The 19,957-nt window shown below is 17.5% G+C and overlaps 7 protein-coding genes across 7 annotated transcripts; 4 read left to right on the top strand and 3 right to left on the bottom strand.

Annotated features, from left to right (window-relative positions):
* Nucleotides 1–234: 234 nt before the first annotated feature.
* On the top strand, nt 235–1,152 carry SKP1 (suppressor of kinetochore protein 1, putative; the record flags this gene model as incomplete). The annotated part of the gene is made up of 5 exons (XM_028677286.1): nt 235–337; nt 442–584; nt 708–773; nt 903–1,043; nt 1,117–1,152. 5 exons carry the CDS (start codon nt 235–237, stop codon nt 1,150–1,152), a joined length of 489 nt encoding a protein of 162 aa, XP_028533691.1.
* Nucleotides 1,153–2,768: 1,616 nt separating this feature from the next.
* On the bottom strand, nt 2,769–4,931 carry PRELSG_1103600 (conserved Plasmodium protein, unknown function; the record flags this gene model as incomplete). The annotated part of the gene is made up of 3 exons (XM_028677287.1): nt 2,769–4,438; nt 4,607–4,750; nt 4,895–4,931. The coding sequence occupies 3 exons, from the start codon at nt 4,929–4,931 to the stop codon at nt 2,769–2,771; spliced, it is 1,851 nt and encodes a 616-aa protein (XP_028533692.1).
* A 1,995-nt stretch (nt 4,932–6,926) lies between these two features.
* Nucleotides 6,927–8,983, top strand: PRELSG_1103700 (phosphatidylserine synthase, putative; the record flags this gene model as incomplete). Its single annotated transcript, XM_028677288.1, has 11 exons — nt 6,927–6,928; nt 7,070–7,159; nt 7,229–7,376; nt 7,478–7,585; nt 7,668–7,832; nt 7,960–8,037; nt 8,119–8,192; nt 8,316–8,482; nt 8,587–8,626; nt 8,698–8,821; nt 8,909–8,983. Coding segments are annotated over 11 exons (1,071 nt in total).
* Nucleotides 8,984–9,284: 301 nt separating this feature from the next.
* Nucleotides 9,285–10,130, bottom strand: PRELSG_1103800 (conserved Plasmodium protein, unknown function; the record flags this gene model as incomplete). Its single annotated transcript, XM_028677290.1, has 1 exon — nt 9,285–10,130. One exon carries the CDS (start codon nt 10,128–10,130, stop codon nt 9,285–9,287), a length of 846 nt encoding a protein of 281 aa, XP_028533694.1.
* Nucleotides 10,131–11,190: 1,060 nt separating this feature from the next.
* On the top strand, nt 11,191–12,780 carry SRPR-alpha (signal recognition particle receptor alpha subunit, putative; the record flags this gene model as incomplete). Its single annotated transcript, XM_028677291.1, has 1 exon — nt 11,191–12,780. The coding sequence occupies one exon, from the start codon at nt 11,191–11,193 to the stop codon at nt 12,778–12,780; it is 1,590 nt and encodes a 529-aa protein (XP_028533695.1).
* Nucleotides 12,781–14,101: 1,321 nt separating this feature from the next.
* NDK (nucleoside diphosphate kinase, putative) lies at nt 14,102–14,533 on the bottom strand (the record flags this gene model as incomplete). The annotated part of the gene is made up of 1 exon (XM_028677292.1): nt 14,102–14,533. The coding sequence occupies one exon, from the start codon at nt 14,531–14,533 to the stop codon at nt 14,102–14,104; it is 432 nt and encodes a 143-aa protein (XP_028533696.1).
* A 1,519-nt stretch (nt 14,534–16,052) lies between these two features.
* Nucleotides 16,053–18,674, top strand: Rhop148 (rhoptry protein, putative; the record flags this gene model as incomplete). The annotated part of the gene is made up of 1 exon (XM_028677293.1): nt 16,053–18,674. The coding sequence occupies one exon, from the start codon at nt 16,053–16,055 to the stop codon at nt 18,672–18,674; it is 2,622 nt and encodes an 873-aa protein (XP_028533697.1).
* Between the last annotated feature and the right edge of the window lie 1,283 nt (nt 18,675–19,957).

Raw genomic sequence — 19,957 nt, forward strand, 5'->3', positions numbered from 1 at the left:
AAAGTTTCATTTTTCCTTAAATGTATTGTTTATAAATTGTATAATTTCGTACTGTTATTACTTTTCATGTTCCAAACAGAAAAAAAAAAAAAATAGAAATAAAAAAAAATAATAAAAAAAAGAAAATTCATGTGTATTTTGTATATCTTTTTTTTTTTTGAGGTTTAAAGATTTAGATAAAAAAACAATATAATCTTTGATAGAATTATCTTATCTATTTACTTTTTTAGTAAAATGATAAATGATAAAATAAAGTTAGTAAGTTTTGAAGGGGATGAATTTATTGTAGATAAATATACGGCTTCAATGTCAACTGTAATAATGAATATATTAGAAGGTACATTCATAGAAATAAAAAAAAAAATAAATAAAAAAAAAATATACAAATATTTTTATAAAAAAATATATTTATGCTTTTAAAAAATTAATAAATCTTCTTAGTTATGACTGAAGAAGAAGATACAATTCCTCTTCCAAATATAAAAACCCAAATTTTAAAAAAAATTATTGAATACATGGAATATCATATACAAAATCCAGCAGATGAAATACCAAAACCATTAAGTACATCAAACTTACAAGACGTAATAAAAATGAAAATAAAAATAAAGATAAATACTAAAATAAATATTAAAATATTATTATAAGTAAAATTATTATTATAACTCCTAAATGATATTATTTTTTATTTTAAAAAAAAATAATAGGTTGTATCTAGTTGGGATTACGATTTTGTTAATACTGACAAGGAAACTTTATACGAACTTATTGAAGTAACAATCTCATTAAATAACCTAATTATAACATTATTTACATATTTTAATAACATAGAAAAAAAAAAATTATTAAAAAAATTTAATAAAATGTTATACTATTAATATTATTTTTTTTTTTTAATTTAGGCGTCTAACTATTTGGATATAAAACCACTTTTAGATTTAACGTGTGGCAAAATTGCTTCTATGATGAAAGATAAAACAACTGAAGAAATTAGAGCAGAATTTGATATAGTTAATGATTTTACAAGAGAAGAAGAAAAACAGGTAACTATAAAAAAAGACAAAATATCTTACCATATTATTTTTCATATTATTATTTATTTAATTTTTTTTATAGATAAGAGAAGAAAATAGGTGGTGTGGTGATATTTGATTTGTAAATTTTTTTTTTTCAATTTACATTTATTAAAAAAAGAAACCAAATGTAGAAATAGTTTTTTTGCTTATGTCATGCTTATTTTTTTTATACATAAGTAGAGGCATTTTTTTTTATATATATTAAATATTATATTTAGATTTATCAAAAATAAGTTTTTTTTTTCTTTAATTTTTTTTTAAACTTAATTTTCTCTTTTTTTTTTGCTATACTTGGAATTTTTCATGTCATACAAAATAAGAAATAATAAAGTTAAATATAAAAATATTCTTACCTTTTATAAATAAATTTCCATTAATCTTTAATAGGCGAGTTGATATATAAGTAAAATAAAAAGTATTTCTAGATACGCAACAGTAATATAAAAATTTTTAGTATACTATATTTTCAACTCTCAAATTTATTTAAAAAAAATAAGATTAAAAAAAAAAATCGCACACACACACACAAAAATCAAAATGTAGATTTAAAAAAAATAAATAAATAAATAAAATGAAGAAAAGGGAATAAATTTCTGTATACTTAGTTGGCTGTATTATCTTAATGTATAAAAAAAAATTATAATCTTCTCACATATATTTTTGACAGCATAGCATAATTCTTTGTTCATTTTTTTTTATGCTTTAATGCTTTTTAAAACATGAAATACTCAATTTAAATATTTTGCTTTTTTTTTCTTTTTGTTTTTCTCTTATTTATTTATTTATTATTTTATTTTTTATCTGCTTGTTATTTTTAACTTAAATAGGATATTGTTTTCATAAAAAGACATGAAATAAAATAAATATACAAAATTGAAATTTACTTATATATATAATTACAATTTGTTTTAAAGATATGCAATACAAATATATATATATATATATATATTTAAAAAATTGAATTCTGTGTTATATATAAAAAGTAGAAAAAAAATTTTAAAATAAAACTGAAAATTATTAAAATTTATTTTTTTTTTATTTCTAAATATATTTATATTTAGATAAATGTAAGAAAAAAAAAAAAAATGTTATTAAAATATGTAATATTCATAAAATTTGATATATATATATATTATATGATTAAATAAATAATATAATAAAAAATTAATTTTATTAGATATACACGTATATATTTTTTTAATATGCATAATGTTTCGATTGTATATATAGCTTTCTGCATAACACTTCAAATAAAATAAATTTCTTTTCATAAATAAGAATACATAAATAATATATATATATATATATATAATATGCATAAAAAAGAAAAGAATATATGAAAACGCATATATAAATATATTTGTACTTTAAGAGATATTTGAATACAACTGTAGACATTGTTTGTATAATATTATTAATTCCCCGTAAAAAACCAAAAAAAAAAAAAAGAATGAAAAATAAAAATTAAAATATAAAAGATATATATATATATATATATATATATATGTACAAAAATAAATATAAATAATAGAGGAATAAATACAATGATTTAAATTAGTTAAAAACCATGTAATAAAATTATATTTATGAATAAATGTAGAGAAAATACTATATATATAAGACATAATTATGCAATAATAAAAAAAAAAATATATATATATATATATAAATGTATATAATTCTATAAAAATTTTATCCTTCATTAACTTTATTTTGCTCATTCATATTTCTTAATTCTCTCATACGTGTTCTCCTTATATCAACTGAATTCAAATTTTTATTATTCATATTAAAATTATTATTATAAACATGTTTGTAATCATATTTTTGATTATTATTATTATTATTATTGTTATAATTATTTGGGGGTTTATATATATCATTTGCTATCCCATTTGAGTTGGGGTTCATTAAATTGTTTTTATACATTTTATTGTTTTTTTCTTCATTTTTATTTAAGTTGTTATTATTGTTATTATTATTATTGTTATTATTCATCATGTTCATTTTATACATGTTATTATTTTTTTGTTCTTCATTTTTATTATACATATTTTTATTATTTTGAGTTATATGAGGTAGTGGTGGTTGAAAATTCATATTTAACACTTTATTATTTACATAATTATTATTCTTCATATTACCCATGTTGTTAAAATTGGTATTTGAGCTATTATTATTCATATTCATATTATTATTCATACTATAATTTCTTAAATTCGTATTCATATTATTATTAGGATTTGCATTTTGAGAAACATTATTCACATTGTTATTATTTACATTACTATTTAGTTTATCCTCTCCTATATTTTTATTACTACTACCAGTATTTCTCCAATTAATTTCTGAGTCAACATCCTTTTTTTTTAAATTTCTATCTTCTTTTTTATCATTTCTCTTAATATAATTCATATTTCCTTGCATTCCCGCATTGTTAGTCATTTGTTTTATATTTGTAACATCTTCAGTATTATTGTGCATAAAATTTTTTAAATTTCTGTTATAGTTGTTTGTCTTATAAATATTAATATTGTTGTCATTAAATTTATTCTGATTATTCATAGGATTATGTTGAGGAATTTGCATGAATCTATTATTAATTTGTTCATTTCTTTCATAAATATTTTCTTGATTATTCATCACAGCATTCATATTATTAATGTTATTTCTTTGTGTATTCATAGGATTCATTTGCATATTCATATTATTGATAGGATTCATTTGCTGATTCATTTTTATATTTGGATTCATATATTTCTTTTGTATACCATTTTTGTTTTCAATATTTTCAAAAAAAAAACTTTCTTCATATGATATAGTTGGGGGTAATGGTGCTGGATTTTGAGTTCCCCTTTTTAAGAAACATTTAAAACCAATCATATGTTTTCCTTTAAAACCTGGAATAATATATCCATTATTTACTTCATTCTCCGTTTTATTTTGGTTTTTATCATTAGAATTATTATTATTTATTCCATTAAAATCATTTGTTTGATCGTACCATTTTTTTGTATTATTTTCATTTTTTTTTGATGCATCATACATATTCATATGAAATTTCTTTTTTTCGTTTGATCCATTCCCCTTTATTTTTTCTATTCCTGTATTTATAGAATTTTCTTCAGTTTTTTTTATATCTTTTATTTGTTTTTTTTTTTTATCTTTATCTTTTGTTAATTCTGATTTTATTTTTTCAGTAGATTCCAATAAGTCAGGAAATGATTCATCATCTATTTTTTTTTCTTTTTCTTCTGATTGATCATCATTATTCTTTTCATCTTTTTTTTTCCATGCAGATCCAGCTTGTTTTGAATTCAATCCTATATTAACAGTTCTTCCTCTAACACTAACACTTATACCTGAATTTACATAAAAAAAAAATACAAAAAAAAAAATAATGAAACACATATCCTCATTTTAACATAAAAATAATATTTACTTTAAATGAATTATATTTTACAAGTTTGATAAACATAAAAATTTATATAAGTAAACCTTTCTATATATTTTCGTTTTTTTTGTATTACCTTTTTTTAAAGAGTTTCCGATTAATAAATGTTTTCCTAATGAAACATTATTTGCTATTTGAATATCGTTTTCTTCAGTACATTCAGGATTTTTTTTTGTTTGTTCGTCTTCTTTTTTTATGTTTTCTTCTTCTTTGTTAGTTTCTAGTTAAAAAAAAAAAAAGTAATAAGCATAAATATATATATATATATAAAGGGCATGTATTCTCATAACTATGTATTTATGCTTGTTTCTTGGAAGTATCTTTGTAAAAAATATTATCTTAATACTTTATTTTTTTATCTTACTTTTACTATTTTCATTATTTATTTCCTTATCTTCCATGTTTTAATAAAACTGCTTTTACAATTACATAATTTTTATGATTTTAATTTTGTCAATTTTTTTCATAAATATATTATATATATGCTTATATAATTTTATATACAAATATATAAGAAAATAAAAGAAAAAAAAAAATAAAATATATAATGTTGTAAATAGTATAAAAAAATATTTTAAAATTAAATGTATGTAATATAAAAAGAAAAAAAAAAAAAAAAACATGCAGTATGTATTTAACTTGTTACAATATGCGAAATTTAAAAAATAAAGTGAAATTACATATAATATGGTATATTGTATAAAAATAAAATGAAATAAAAAATTATGAAATAAAAATAATATTAAAAAAAAAAAGAAAAAAGAGAAATAAAAATGAAAATATTGTAATATATAATTAAAAAAAAATTGAAAAGTAATGCATATAATATAAAAATTGAAGTCAATATATGAGAAAAAAAAAAAATTGAATTTATAAAAAAAATTTTTTTTTTGTTTGCACAATATTTTGTCATACAAGTAAAAATTATTTTTTTTCATTAAAATTTATCTCTATTATAAGAAAAAAATTCTATAATGATTTAGATAAAATTTTTTTTTATTTTTATTTTTTTTGTTTTCTTTGCTCCTTTTAATAAGTTTTTTTATTATTTTATTAGAATAAAATAATATATATTTGTAATGAATTCATACATAAATCATTCAATGAAACTCACAAAAATAATTTTTTCAATTTTTAAAAAATTATTACAATTTGTTTTTAAAATTCATTTACTTTGTTAAAAATAAGAGAAAAATGTTAAAATGTATGTAGATGTAAAATAAGAATTTTTAATATTTTATGATTTAATTCTTATTGTACATTTTTCTTATTAAAACTATTAGTATATTTAATCTTTAAAAAAAAAAAAAAAATATAGAATTTTTAAGAGATATTTTTTTTTATGATATTTAACTGTAAACACATAGCTTTTTTTTTTTTCCTGGTTTTTATTCATTAGAAAAGGTATATCATTTTAATAAAGTATATCTTAATATTCAGTTTTCACAGCTTAATTTTGAAGTTTAAATCTAGGTAAAATGAAAATTTATTTTAACAATGAAATAGTATTAAAGTGAAATGCTTTAATACAGTTCATATTTGTATGATAAATTAAAAAAAAAAAATAATTATCATTTTTAAAGTAATATCTCTAAATGAAGCAAAAGTAGCTTTTTTTCTTTTTATTTTTTTATATATGTAAAAAGACGTTACTAAATATATCCTTAAGAAATAATAAATGAAATACGGAAAAAAGTTTCTTCTTTTTCTTTTATATAAATAAATTTTAGAAAAATGAGTTCTAACATAATAGGAATGAAATTAGCAATCTATTCGACAATTTAAAAATATAAGTTATATATATTACATGTAGGCTTCTTAATAAACAAGTAATTTTTTTGGTTTTGTTTAAAAAGAAAAATAATTATTTTAAATTAATACAATATGTTATTTTTAATTAATATTGAGAAACGTAAAGTTATTACAAATAAAATAATTTAATTCTTATAGTATGAATTTAATCAAAAACAAGCAACTGATATAAATTTTTTTTTTTTTTAATAAAAAATTGAATTTTCATTTATTTATTCTTTTTTTTTTATTTCGTATAAAAAATTTTTATGGTATATTTTTTTTTTTTTTTTGTTTTTGCTTTACATCGTTTTCTATTATTAAATTTTATTTTTTTTTTTTTTTCTCTTTTATATTTCTTTTTTTTTGTTATAATTAATAGATGTTTAATATAATAAATGTTGCTTTTCAGTTATTAATGTGAAACTATATTTTGTGTTTTATTACAGAAATTGCTCCTGAGTTTTTTTTTTGTAAAATTTTTTTTTTATTTTCTGTGTTAATTTATGTTACTTTTGAAATAAAAGTTGCAATTTTTTTATGTAAGAATTTACATAGAAATACATTAAAAAAGAAAGCCTTTCAATCCTACATTGAAAATTAATATGTAAAAATGTAACAAGAAATGAAGAAAAAATTAAAACATATAAATGTGCATATATATATAAATACTTATTAATATACTTTTGTTTTTTATATTAGAAATTAATATAACAGGCTTTACGAATATATATATTTTTTAATACAGGAAGAGTTTATATTTGTTATGTTTTTCTTTAGTGGCGTCTTTAGTACTATCAAATTCAGTTGTTTTAGAGTTTAAACACAAGATTATTATGTAATATAATTAATATTACTTATATATTTACCATATATATACACATATATATATATATTTTTTTTTTAGATCTTTAATAATATCATTTTTTAATTTCTTTGTATTAAAAAATGTTATACAGAGAATAACATTTTCAATTAAAAAAGATGTTTTTACAATAATAATTAATTCTGCTATTATTTTTTACTATGTCGTAATCATATTTTGCCAATTTTTTGTAAATAATGAAATAAAAAAAAAACGTAATTTTATTATAAATATTTACAATAAGGAATGATATGTATATATATATATATATATATATATATTTTTTTTCAGTCAACAAATGAAATTAAATATATCATTAAATTGCTCAATAAAAATATAGTTTTTCATACAGTTGAAAAATCTTATATGGATAATTGTAATTCTCTAAATAACATTACAGTAATAAAAAAAATATAATATATGAGTAACTTTAAAATGTTTCATTTTATGTATCTACATATTTCTTTTTTTTTTTTTAAAGGATAAATTGGATATATTTGTAATAGCTCATTTGCTTGGTTGGTTCATTAAAGGATTTGCTATGAGAAATTTTTTTCTTCTAAACTTGAATAGTGTATTATTTGAATTGCTAGAATTAAAATTTCAACATTTACTTCCGAATTTTTATGAGTGTTGGTGGGATCATGTTAGCACAGAAGAAAAAAAAAAAAATCATATCTTTTATATTTACATTTTTGTATTTATTATATCTTAATTTTGTTTTATAATAAGTTCAATATATATATATATATATGTACTATTTTCATTTTTAGGTAATATTAGATGTATTGGGTTGTAATTTAATAGGAATTGTGTCAAGTATATTGATTATGAGATATTTTAACATACCAGTATTATTAAAATTTTTATTAAATAATACATATATATATCTTACTGTTTTTTTTTAATAATAATTTTTTTTTTTTTTCCAGTTATATGACTGGAAAATTCCTGATAAAATCAAACTAAAAAAAAAAAATTTAATATTCCCAGCATTAGATAGAATGTAATTTTATTTTATGCATATATATATTATTTTTAATTTTTATATATGACTTTTTTCTTTTATAATTATTAATTATATTTTTTGTTATCTTGAAGTATTAAATTTTTTTTTTTTTCTATATAGATGTCGAAAAATGTTTAAAAATAGCGCTTCTTTGCTTTTATTAATTTTTTATTCTGTAATGGTTAATATTATTGATTTAAATATATTCTTTTTAAAGGCTGAATTGAATTTACATCCTACTAATTATATGATATTTTTTAGAACAGCTTTAGTTGTTTTAATTTCTGGTGAGATATCTAAAATTCTTTTGAAATATGCTTTGAAAAAAAAATATATCTTCAATTTTTAATTATAAATTTTTTTTTTTTTTTATTTTAATTTTTTTTTTTAGTTAAAGCATCTGTTGAGCTACATAATTGCATATCAAAGGAGTAAATAATATAACTTGTTTTATTTTATTTTTATTTATTATTCATGTGTATACTTACAATTTTTTTTTTAGGGTGAATACTGAAGGAGTTTTTTACGTTTTCATTGTTGCGACAATTTTTTTATTGGAGTTGCTTTTATGTGTAAAATGGAAGCATAATTTGATATCAGACAACTCAGATTTGGCAATTATTAATGTAATATATATATTTGTTTAAATATATATATTTTATCATATTTTAACATTTTTATGAGTATTCATATTTTATTATTTTATTTTATAGGCAACGTGGTTATTTATTACATCTACCTTTTCTTCAGTACTCCTTTTTCTTTATGCTAATGAATATTTGATATAATTATAGCTAATTAAATGTCGTCATTATTTAAAAATATAAAATTATTAAAGTTTTTAATTAAATTAGTTCAATTGTTTTAATAAAAATTATGTTTTAATTTTGAATTAATTTTTATTAATAAAAAGTTTATTATTTAATTTATATAAAATATAATAATGTTTTTAAAATATTTATTAATAAAAAAAAAAAAAAAAATAATAATAAGTAAACATTATGAATAATCATAATTACAATTGTTTTTTAAAAACAAATTCAAAATATATAGTTTGTTAAAAAAATTTTTTTTTTAAATACATGATAATTAAAATATGTTTGATAATTTTTTCATTGTACATATATATGAATTATATGAAAGAATTAAAATATATTTTTTTATATTTATTGTATGTGTATAAGCACTATTTATCGCTAAATTATAAATGTTTATTTTTAGTTTTAAATCATTTTCAATATAATACAAAATAGTAGTTAACAAAAAAAAAACTTGAATTTCTTTTAAAAAATTAAAATTTAAGTTATTATAAAGATATATTTTTATAATCTTATTCATATCCTTGTCTGAATAAAATTTAGTTAGAAATTCATTTTTTGAGAAAAAATGTATAAATTCATATTCGCATATTTTATTTAAAGAAATAAAAGCACTGGTGTCGTTACTTATTTTTTTTTGACTGCTATTTTTTATTTCATTATTACTGTATAAGTAACTCTTTAACATATTTGTATCAAAAGAAAATTTATATATAAATACATAAAAGAACAAATATAATTCTTTTAATATCTTGCTGTTATTATGAAAATCTACAAATGTTATTGCTATGTTTTTAATTATATTTTCCACATTTCTTAATTTATCTTTTAAAAATTTCTCCTTCTCTTTTTTTTTTAAAAATTCATCTCCGCATAGCACATCATTATTATTTTTTGTTATTTTAAAATTAAAAACTGTATTATTTAAATTTAATAAATGTTCAACCAATTTTTCAAATAACACTAAAAAATTATTATTTAATTCAATATGTTTTTTTATTTTAATTTTCATTATATTTATTGCATATTTTACATCTATCTTTTCTTTCGGTAGAAGTATCTTTTCTATTAAATTATTTTTAATATTTTTTAATAAAAATTTTATCTGATTATCCATATTAAACTCTTTTTTTTAAAAGAATGATTTTTTTTAAACATTTACATAATATAATCTTTTTTAATTATTAAAAAAAAAAAATGCTTTGAATATATAAAAAAATTATCATTTTGATAACATTCTTTTATTTTATTTTACTTCACTTTTTTAAATTGAATATCATAAAAAATTTATCTTAGAATATGTTATTTCTTTTAAAACCACCCAAAATATATTGTATTAATTTTAATACCACTTGATACTTTATGCTTGAAATCACTTATATTTATTCCTTAATTAAACTCGACATATTCCTTAATGATTATATTTATCTTAATTTATTTTAATGCAAATATTTAGTTCATGAAGTGTTTTTTCATTAATTATATTTTTCTGTATTTTATTTATTATATTTTTAGATTTTTAACTATAAAATATCAGAATAAAAAACAAAAAAATATTTATTTTTCAAAAACTTGAAGTGTTTCATTAGACATCGCATATATAATTTTTTTTTTATTAAAGTGAATAAAAGAATTTTTAAGTCTAGTAATTTTTTTATAAGTTACTCTATATTTTTTTTTTTACATTTTTTTTGAGTTCTAATTAGCATGCGGCAAATATAATTTTTTATTTATTTGATAAACTACCTTTTTTCATTTTATTTTAAAGTTAAATATGAAATTTTTTTTTTTCTTTTTCTTTTTTTTTTTGTAAAATACACTACATATATAGCTATATTATTTTATATAAAATATTTAATAATTTCCATATTATGTATATGTTTTATATATTATTAAATATATAAATTTTTAGTATTATTTATATGTTATCTTTTTTTTTTTTTTTTATTTATATACAACTTTTTAATTAAATTTTTTAAAATATTTGAGTAAATATATAGAAATATTTATTATAAAAAAGCTATTAATTGAAGTATTTATATTTGCAGTTGAAATGTGATAAACATTTTTCTTTTTATTGATTTTTATTAATTTGTATTTCAAATTTTTTTTTTTTATTTTATGTAAATAAATAATATATTTCTTTTTTTTTTTTTTTTTTTTTAAGTTAAAAGAAAATGATAGATGTAATTAATATATTTAGTAAAGGTGGAATTTTATTATGGTCTTATAATTTTTATGATATTGGAGATACAACAATGAGATTGATTGTTAAAAATGTTTTAATAGAAGAAAAATATGATGAATTTTGTAAAAAGTATAATAATTTCCATGTAAAATGGAAATTAATAAATGACCTAGATATAGTTATACTTATTGTTTATCAGGGAATTCAAAATACTACTTACTTAGATAATCTATTTTTAAAAATAAAAAAAGCTTTTATAAAGTTATTCCCTAATAATATAGATATATTCGCAATTGACATTCCAATAAATTTTGATAAGCAATTTTTAAAAATTTTAGATGAAAATGAGAATATTTTACGTAATAAAAGTAATAATGATATTAAGAAAAAAGAAAAAAATAATAAATTGAAAAGTGAAGAAGAAAAAATTAACGATAATGATGACAACCTTTCTAATAATAAGAAAAAAGGAAAAATAAAGAAAACTGCAAGAGAATGGGAATTAAGTCAAAAGGTGACTAAAAAAGATATGGAAAAATTAGATTATTCTAAAAATGAAAATAAAAATGGTTTTAACGAAATAGAGAAATATGAAGGAGAATTAGATGATTCAAGTGACGATGATACAGATTACAAAAATACCTTCTTAAATAAGTTGAACGATACTTTTTTAAAATTTTTTTCTTATAACAATAAAATTGAAGAAGAAGATATAGAAAGTATCTTACAAGAAATAAAAAATAAGTTACTTTCTAAGAATGTTGCTGTAGACATATGTGATACATTAATAAATAGAATGAAAGAAAATTTAATAGGAAAAAAAAAAACAATTTTTGCTAGAAATGTCAAAAATGTTGTTTCAAATGTTTTAACCGAAACAATACAAACCATATTAATACCAAAAGACTCAGTAGATGTACTACGTTCAGCTCTAGAAGCTAAGTCCTTAGGTAAATTATATTCAATAGTATTTTTAGGGGTAAACGGTGTTGGGAAATCAACGAATTTAGCAAAGGTTTGTTACTATTTAAAGAATAAAGGAAATCTGAAAATTATGATAGCTGCGTGTGATACCTTTAGAGCTGGAGCAGTAGAACAATTAAGAACTCATGCAAATTGCTTGGATGTATTTTTATACGAAAAAGGATATGGAAAAGATGCTTCCAGTATTGCTAAAGATGCCATTTTGTACGCAAAAAAAGAAAACTACGATGTTATTCTAATTGATACAGCAGGAAGAATGCAAGATAATGAACCCTTAATGAGATCTTTAGGAAAATTAATTTTAAATAATAATCCAGATTTAATTTTATTTGTAGGAGAGGCATTGGTAGGAAATGATGCAATAGACCAGTTAAAAAAATTTAATCAAGCTCTGGTAGAAGCAACGTGTAATTCAAATAAAAGAACAATTGATGGAATACTTTTAACGAAATTTGATGCAGTTGATGATAAAGTTGGCACTGCTCTTTCTATGGTATATTTAACAGGAAAGCCAATTGTTTTTGTTGGGGTTGGGCAAAAATATACACATCTCAAAAAATTTAATGTAAATATGGTTGTTAAGGCATTAAGTTAAAAAATAATTGCTCTATTATGTGCACAAGTAAAAGGGAAGAGTAAAAGAAGTACAAACATAAATAAAAAAAAAAATATAAGCTAATACAAAAAATTATAGAAAAAAGTACACATACAAAAAAAAAAAAAAAAAAAAAAAATAAAATAGATAAAATTATTTGTAAAGCTATTCATACTTTAGATATTCAGTAAGTTTTTATATATAATTCTATATTTTCAATTTTAAGAGATAATTAGAAAAACTAGCAAGAGGAAATAATGCGTATAAAAAATTAAAGAAATAAAATGAATCTTTTCTAGAAAAGTATTTTAGTGTTCTAAATACTGTGAAGTATATATTGTTGTTTTAAAATTGTTTTTTTGAAAAATAAATCAAAATGAAAATATTGCATTTGCTTAATAAATAATATAAGAAACATATATATTTGTAAGTATATAAATAAATAATTAAAATTTGTTCAATAAAAAAATAATTTTTTTTTTTTTTTGTATTTTTGTGTTTATATAATTTTTTAATTTAAAGTGAAATATTCTATTTCTCACAGATCATTCATGAATATGTTCAGAATGCTTAAAATTTTCTATTTTATATATATTGATAAGAAACAATTTTTTTTTTTTTGAACATAAGGTTAGACAAATAAAAATTAAATCTTTTTTAAATTGTTATAGAATTTTCTTTATAAGTTTTTTTTTTTTCTTTATCATAATTAGTGCTGTGATTCATATTTTAAGGATTTTTCTATTTTCCATACTATGAAAATCTAAAAATTATAATTAATATGTATTTTAATATCTCTAGCTAAAAATTAAGAAAAATTTTTAAGGGAAACTAATGTTAATATCATACATACATTTTATTAAAAGAAAATAAATTATAATTCTGTTATTATATTTGCTAATTGAATATTGCAATTTAATTTTATAATTTTTTACAGAAATTTTTAATAATAAAATGCCAAAATGAATTATGAAGAAATATAATGAATAATTATATTTCTTTTAAGTAGATAATATATGTATCTACAAAATAATATTAATAAAAGTTTTTTAATTAGTAATGAAAAAAAGAAAAAGTATATTGATATATAAATGTATTTAAAATTCACAAGTTATTTAAAGTTTAAAATGAATATTATTAATATTCTTTTCCCGAAAAAAAAAGGAATTATTTTAAGATATATAATGAAAATTTTTTTTTTTTTTTAATAGGAAGAAAATAAATGAGATAAAAATATAATTTGATATATTAAGAATAAAAAGTTCTATAATAAATATATATATATATATATATATATATATATATATATATATATATTTATTTATTCACATATCCATTCCTTTAAGTGATAATTCCATTGTACTAATTCTTCTGGTTTAAACCAAATATTAATTTCTCTGTTAGCAGAAGCAACCGAGTCACTTCCATGAATTACATTTTTACCTACCTCTAAACAAAAATCTCCTCTAATAGTACCTACACTGCTATTTAATGGATTAGTTTCCCCAATTAATTTTCTTCCTTGATTCACTATATCTACTCCTTCCCAAACCATAGCAACAACTGGTCCTTTACCAACATATTCTATTAAAGAATTAAAAAAGGGCTTATCACATAAATCCTTATAATGTTCTCTTAATATTTCTTTGCTGGGATTTAACATTTTTACAGCTATCATTTTATATCCTTTTTTTTCGAAACGTTTTATTATTGAACCTACCAAGCCTCTCTGTACTCCATCTGGTTTAACCATAATAAAACTTTTCTCCATATTTATAATATTTATTTTTAATATATATATATATATATTTATTTATTTATTTTATATTTTTAATCTCTAATTACTTTTTTCAAAAAAAAAAAAAAAACTATATCTTTTTTTTTAGTAAGTACTAGTATTTTTATATATATTTCTTTTATAAATAAAATTTTTTTTCAATGAAATATAATTTAAAAATTTTCTTTTCTTTATTATATAAATGTATACAAATTTTATTTATATATATATCTTATTTTTTGCACTAATGATTTAATATTCGATAGGATAATAATCATAATTTTTTTAACTCTTATATAATTAATTTATTCATATTTTTAAAGTATTCTTAAAAAAAAAGTATAAAAGCAATATATTTTGATAATATTTTTTAATGTATGATGTTTTTTAATACTAATACTTAATTTTTATATTAATGTTGATGCACGGTAATGATCATTTGTGCTTTTATGTTTTTATATTTAAAAAAAATTAATTTTTATATTAGTTAAAATATATCAATAATATAAAAAAAATGTTAATGTAATTTCAAAGTCATTTTAAATATATATTGCCTATAATTCATAGGAATTAATTTTTGCTTCATTATTACGTTAATTATAATATTTTTAGAGGAAAAAAATTAAGAAAAGAATTAATATTTAATTTTATTATTATACTTTTTTTGAATTCACTTAATTTAAGGATTAAGAAGTAAGAAAAAAAAAAGTTTTTTTTGAATAATACACATATAAAAGAATATATAGAAGTGCATACCTTTGTTCTATTTATTTTTTCGATTTTATTCTTTATTTTTTATTAAGATTTACCTTTAATAAATTTCTTTATTAATATTATTTTTTATAATATATATGTATAATTTAAAAGTGTACATGGTAATTTGATTTATATGATTATATATATTTTTAAAATATGATATTAATAAATTTTTTAAAAATGCATATAAAAAAATTGCATAAAGGATCCAATTTATTTTATAATGCATCTTTTATTTTTATTAGAGATTTATAATTTTTAATTTTCCTTGAAAAAAATGAAAAATTTTATATGTCAACATGTGAAATCCACTTTCATGTTTATTACAGTTATAAAATTTATCCTAGTATTTTTAACACATTTCATAATTTTATTATAAAAAAAAAAGTATCCCATAGTAGATTGCTTTTAAAAAATATTATATAAAAAATAAATAATTCTTTATTCTGTTATTCCCATTTATTTATATTTTTTTATGTTTTTGTTTATTTTTAATTTTGATTTATATGCACAATTTTGAAGCTTTCATAAAATGTAGAAAAAAAAAAAAATAGAAAAAAAAGAAAAAAAAAAGTAATAGTGGAATACCACTCTAAAATTTTATAACAATAAAAAAATAAGAGAAAAATTTCGGCTTCGTAAATTTTTTTAACTACATAATATATTAACAAAATAGTATATATATATATATATATATGTAAAAATATTTTTTATTAATTTCTAATTGATAAAAAGTAAAATGAATGATATATCTATTGAACAAATTACATTACAAAATAATTTTTTAAGGGAATTAGATTTATTTTGCATTTTTAAATTTATTATTACTAATGATATCCAAATTTATAATGAAGACTCTTATAAAAGCTTACTAAATATAGTCAATTCATCTAAAATTTTTAGTATTGAATCAAAAAATACATTTTCAAATGATGAAAAAATATATAAGAAATTCTTTTATAGCTATGGGAGATTCCTTAAAATAAAAAATAATATGAATGTTAAATTAAAAGATGAAATAATAAAAAACGAAAAAAAAGAAATTTATAATAATAACTCTCTTTTTTCTAAAAATTTAAACAACAAAAATTTATTTGAATTTTTTAAATTTCCAAAAAATAAAGAGGTATCAAACTATATAAAAAAAATATGCATTGATAATTTGATAAATGAACCATTAAATATAAATTTAAGTTTTGTAAAATTTGATAAAAAGAAAAAAAAAAAAAAGGGGAAAATTAAAAACGATTCAAAAGAATTATTTAAAAAATTATTTAAATCTAATAGCGATTCGGGTATTTTAAGTAGTAACTTAAGAATTCAATGCACTGGTTGCGATGATACCCAGGAATGTTACAAAAAACCATCAGAGAATTTTAAAAAGTTTTTCAATAAAACAAATACATCCATTTCAGATTCTTTTAAATCATTAACTAATTTAAAAAATTCATTTGATGAAATATATGAAAATAATTACTTCATTGCGAATTGTAGCAATTCAGATGAATCTGTATATAATTATTTTAGTGAATCTACTAATATAGAAGATAATACAGATAAAAACAAGAATTTTAAATGTAAAAATTCAAATTTATCACATAGATTATCTATGTACAATTTTAGCTTATTAAAAAATAGCAATCCCTTGAATACCTTTTTTGATGATAATTCTTTATGTTTAAATCATTTTTATGATATTCACAATATGCTAAATAGAGATCCAATTGGATTAAGAAAAATAAAAATTATGCTAAAAAAAGACATTGGTACTATTAGTATATCTCCCTTTTATATAAATTTTGACTGTTCCAGAATATTTGAAAATGTATGTAGAACTTTTAATTTGAATAAATATGATTATAAAAAGCAAAATTTATATCATATAATAAATTTATGCTTTAGTAATGAAAACTCTTTATCTATAATAAAAAATATTTTTTTAGATGATTTATATAAACAGCAAAAGATATATGAAAATGAATTGAATTATAAAAAAAATTATAGAAAAAGAAACTCTTTAAATAAAAAGAATACCGAAAATATATTAGAAATTTTAGATGATGAAAAAAGAATTAATGTATTATATTTCATTAACCGCTTTTTATATTCTCAAAAGACTCCCTTATCTTATTTATTTAGGGATTATACTATAAATGAATATTATAAAGATAATAATGACGCTGATAAAGATTTATATTTTGATGAATTAACAGTTGATTATTTTTTATTTTTGATGATTTTTGAAAAAAAAATTGAAAAAAATTTTTATAAATATCTAATTAAAAAAATTCATCAATGTAAAAGAAATTTTGTCTTTCAAAATAAAGATTCCGTCTCTTCCAGTAATAGCATTAATAATGATAAAATAATAAAAAAAGAACAAATATTTATCAATGACAAAGAAAAGCAAAAAGGTGAAGATAACAAAGAAATTAGAACTAAACATTACAATGGAAAAACAAAGGTATATATGAAAGAAAATGAACATGAGATATATAAAAGCAAAAAAAAAAATGATTGTTATAACAATGGAACTTATTTATTAACTAATTATCAAAGAGCCAATGAAATTAGAATAAATGATATAAATGGTTATTCGAAAGAGTTAATTGGTGATAAAACAGCTTTGGAAAAAGGCGCCTATCTTCTAGAAAATATAGATAAAATACATAAGAATGATAATAAATTTTCGTCAAATGAAGAAATTAAATGCGAAATAAAAAATCATAATCATAGTGTGGGTACTGAATTAAATAATTTAATCAATAATACAACAGAAGAAAATAGTGAAGAAAATTATGAAAATTTTAAAAAAATGAATGAAAATGAAATAATATTATTAAAATGTATTAGGCCTTTTCCTACTATATATTGGCTTATTAATAAAAATGTATGTGCATATATTTCTCATTTAGAAAAAATTAATATAATTAAAAATATTGAAAAATTTATTAATCATAGAAATGATGAATTTAATTTACTTAGATATTATTTGATATATGATCACTTAAAGTATATAGTAATCCGACTAAGGCATATAAACAAAAGGATTTTAATTTTTTTCTATAACTTTTTTGTAAATAGTGATAACTTTTTGAATCAGTATGCAAGTAAGGATATAATGAAATCTTATAACAATTCTTTTGAAGTTAAACCAGTTGCAAACGAATATTTTAAGAAGTATCAAACAAATTCTAATGTTGTTTCAGAAATACTCAGAAAAATTAATACGTTAAGAATAAAAGGAATTGGAGGAATCTCCAATTTTTTAACATTAAAATGTATTCATCTTCATTTCGCATCACATTTATCCTACCCGAATACTATTGGTTATATTTTAGAAGAATACTTTAAATCGTAGAATAAATATTTATTTATTTTCATAATGTACTTGGGAAGAAAATTTTAAATTATAAAAAAATTTGCCTTTCTTTTAAAGTTACATTAAGATAGTAAATGAATATGAAAAAAAAAAAATTCTTGACTTTATAAAATTAAAAAAAAAAAGAAAAGAAATTAATTTTTTTTAATGATTTAATTAAAACCTGAAAAAAAAATAAGTTTTCCACAAAATTAATTTAATTTTAATTTTTCCTATTACGCACATAAAAAAAAATTAGAAAAAATAAAATTTTTTACATTATTAAGAAAAAAACGAAAGAAAAATATGATTATTATATATTATCTATACAATTAAAAAAAATTCTTTAATTTTTAATTATATCATTTAATTTCTTCATGAACTATATATGTATTCTAATATATATATATATATATATATATATATATATATAATTTTTTTTATATCTATATATTCTAAAGGGACTTCAATAATTTACTTAAATTTTCTGAAAATAAATTTACATTGAATATTATTTTTCTGTAATATTTTTCATAAAAATAATTATGTTCATATCTAAAATATTCTACAACGTAAAAGAAAAAAAATCATGCTATATTTTTTAAAAAAAAAAAATAAAAATTTCCAAAAAAAATAATTAAATGTGAATCAGAACATCACTTATATAAAAAGTGTACAATAATTTTTAAATATATTGTCATTATAGCATGTTTTTTATTTTTTTCATATTAAATTTACTTCTAATATTTTTAAATATATCTTTTTACAGGTTTATATATATATTTTTTTTTTTTAAAAGATTCACAAAATCAATTAAAATTTATGATAAAAAAAATAAATAAAATAAAATGAAATAAGAAAAAGAGAATCTATATTTTAAGATAAATTATTTAAAAATTTTATTTATTTAAAATAAATGTTATATATATAATTTAGATGACTAAGATATTTTTTTTTTTTTTTTTAATATGCTATGCGTACAAAATCTTTTTAAATATTTTTATAAAATTTGTTTATACTATTTTTTTTTTTAATTTTTAATTTTTGAAAGAAATCATATTTGATATATGTAAAAGTCATCTCCAAATAATTTTATTATAACAATATTTTTAATATATGTTTTTATTGTATATAATGTTTTATTATATTTTATATTAGTGTTTTATTTTACTATATTTCATTTTCTATTTTTATTTTATTCTTTTTAAATATTTTTACACTTCTTTTTTTTTAACACAAATTTACAGTTTTATTTATTTATTTTTTTTAACTTTAAAACATTT

Source organism: Plasmodium relictum (genome assembly GCF_900005765.1).
Source record: "Plasmodium relictum strain SGS1 genome assembly, chromosome: 11".
Classification (NCBI taxonomy): Eukaryota; Apicomplexa; class Aconoidasida; order Haemosporida; family Plasmodiidae; genus Plasmodium; species Plasmodium relictum.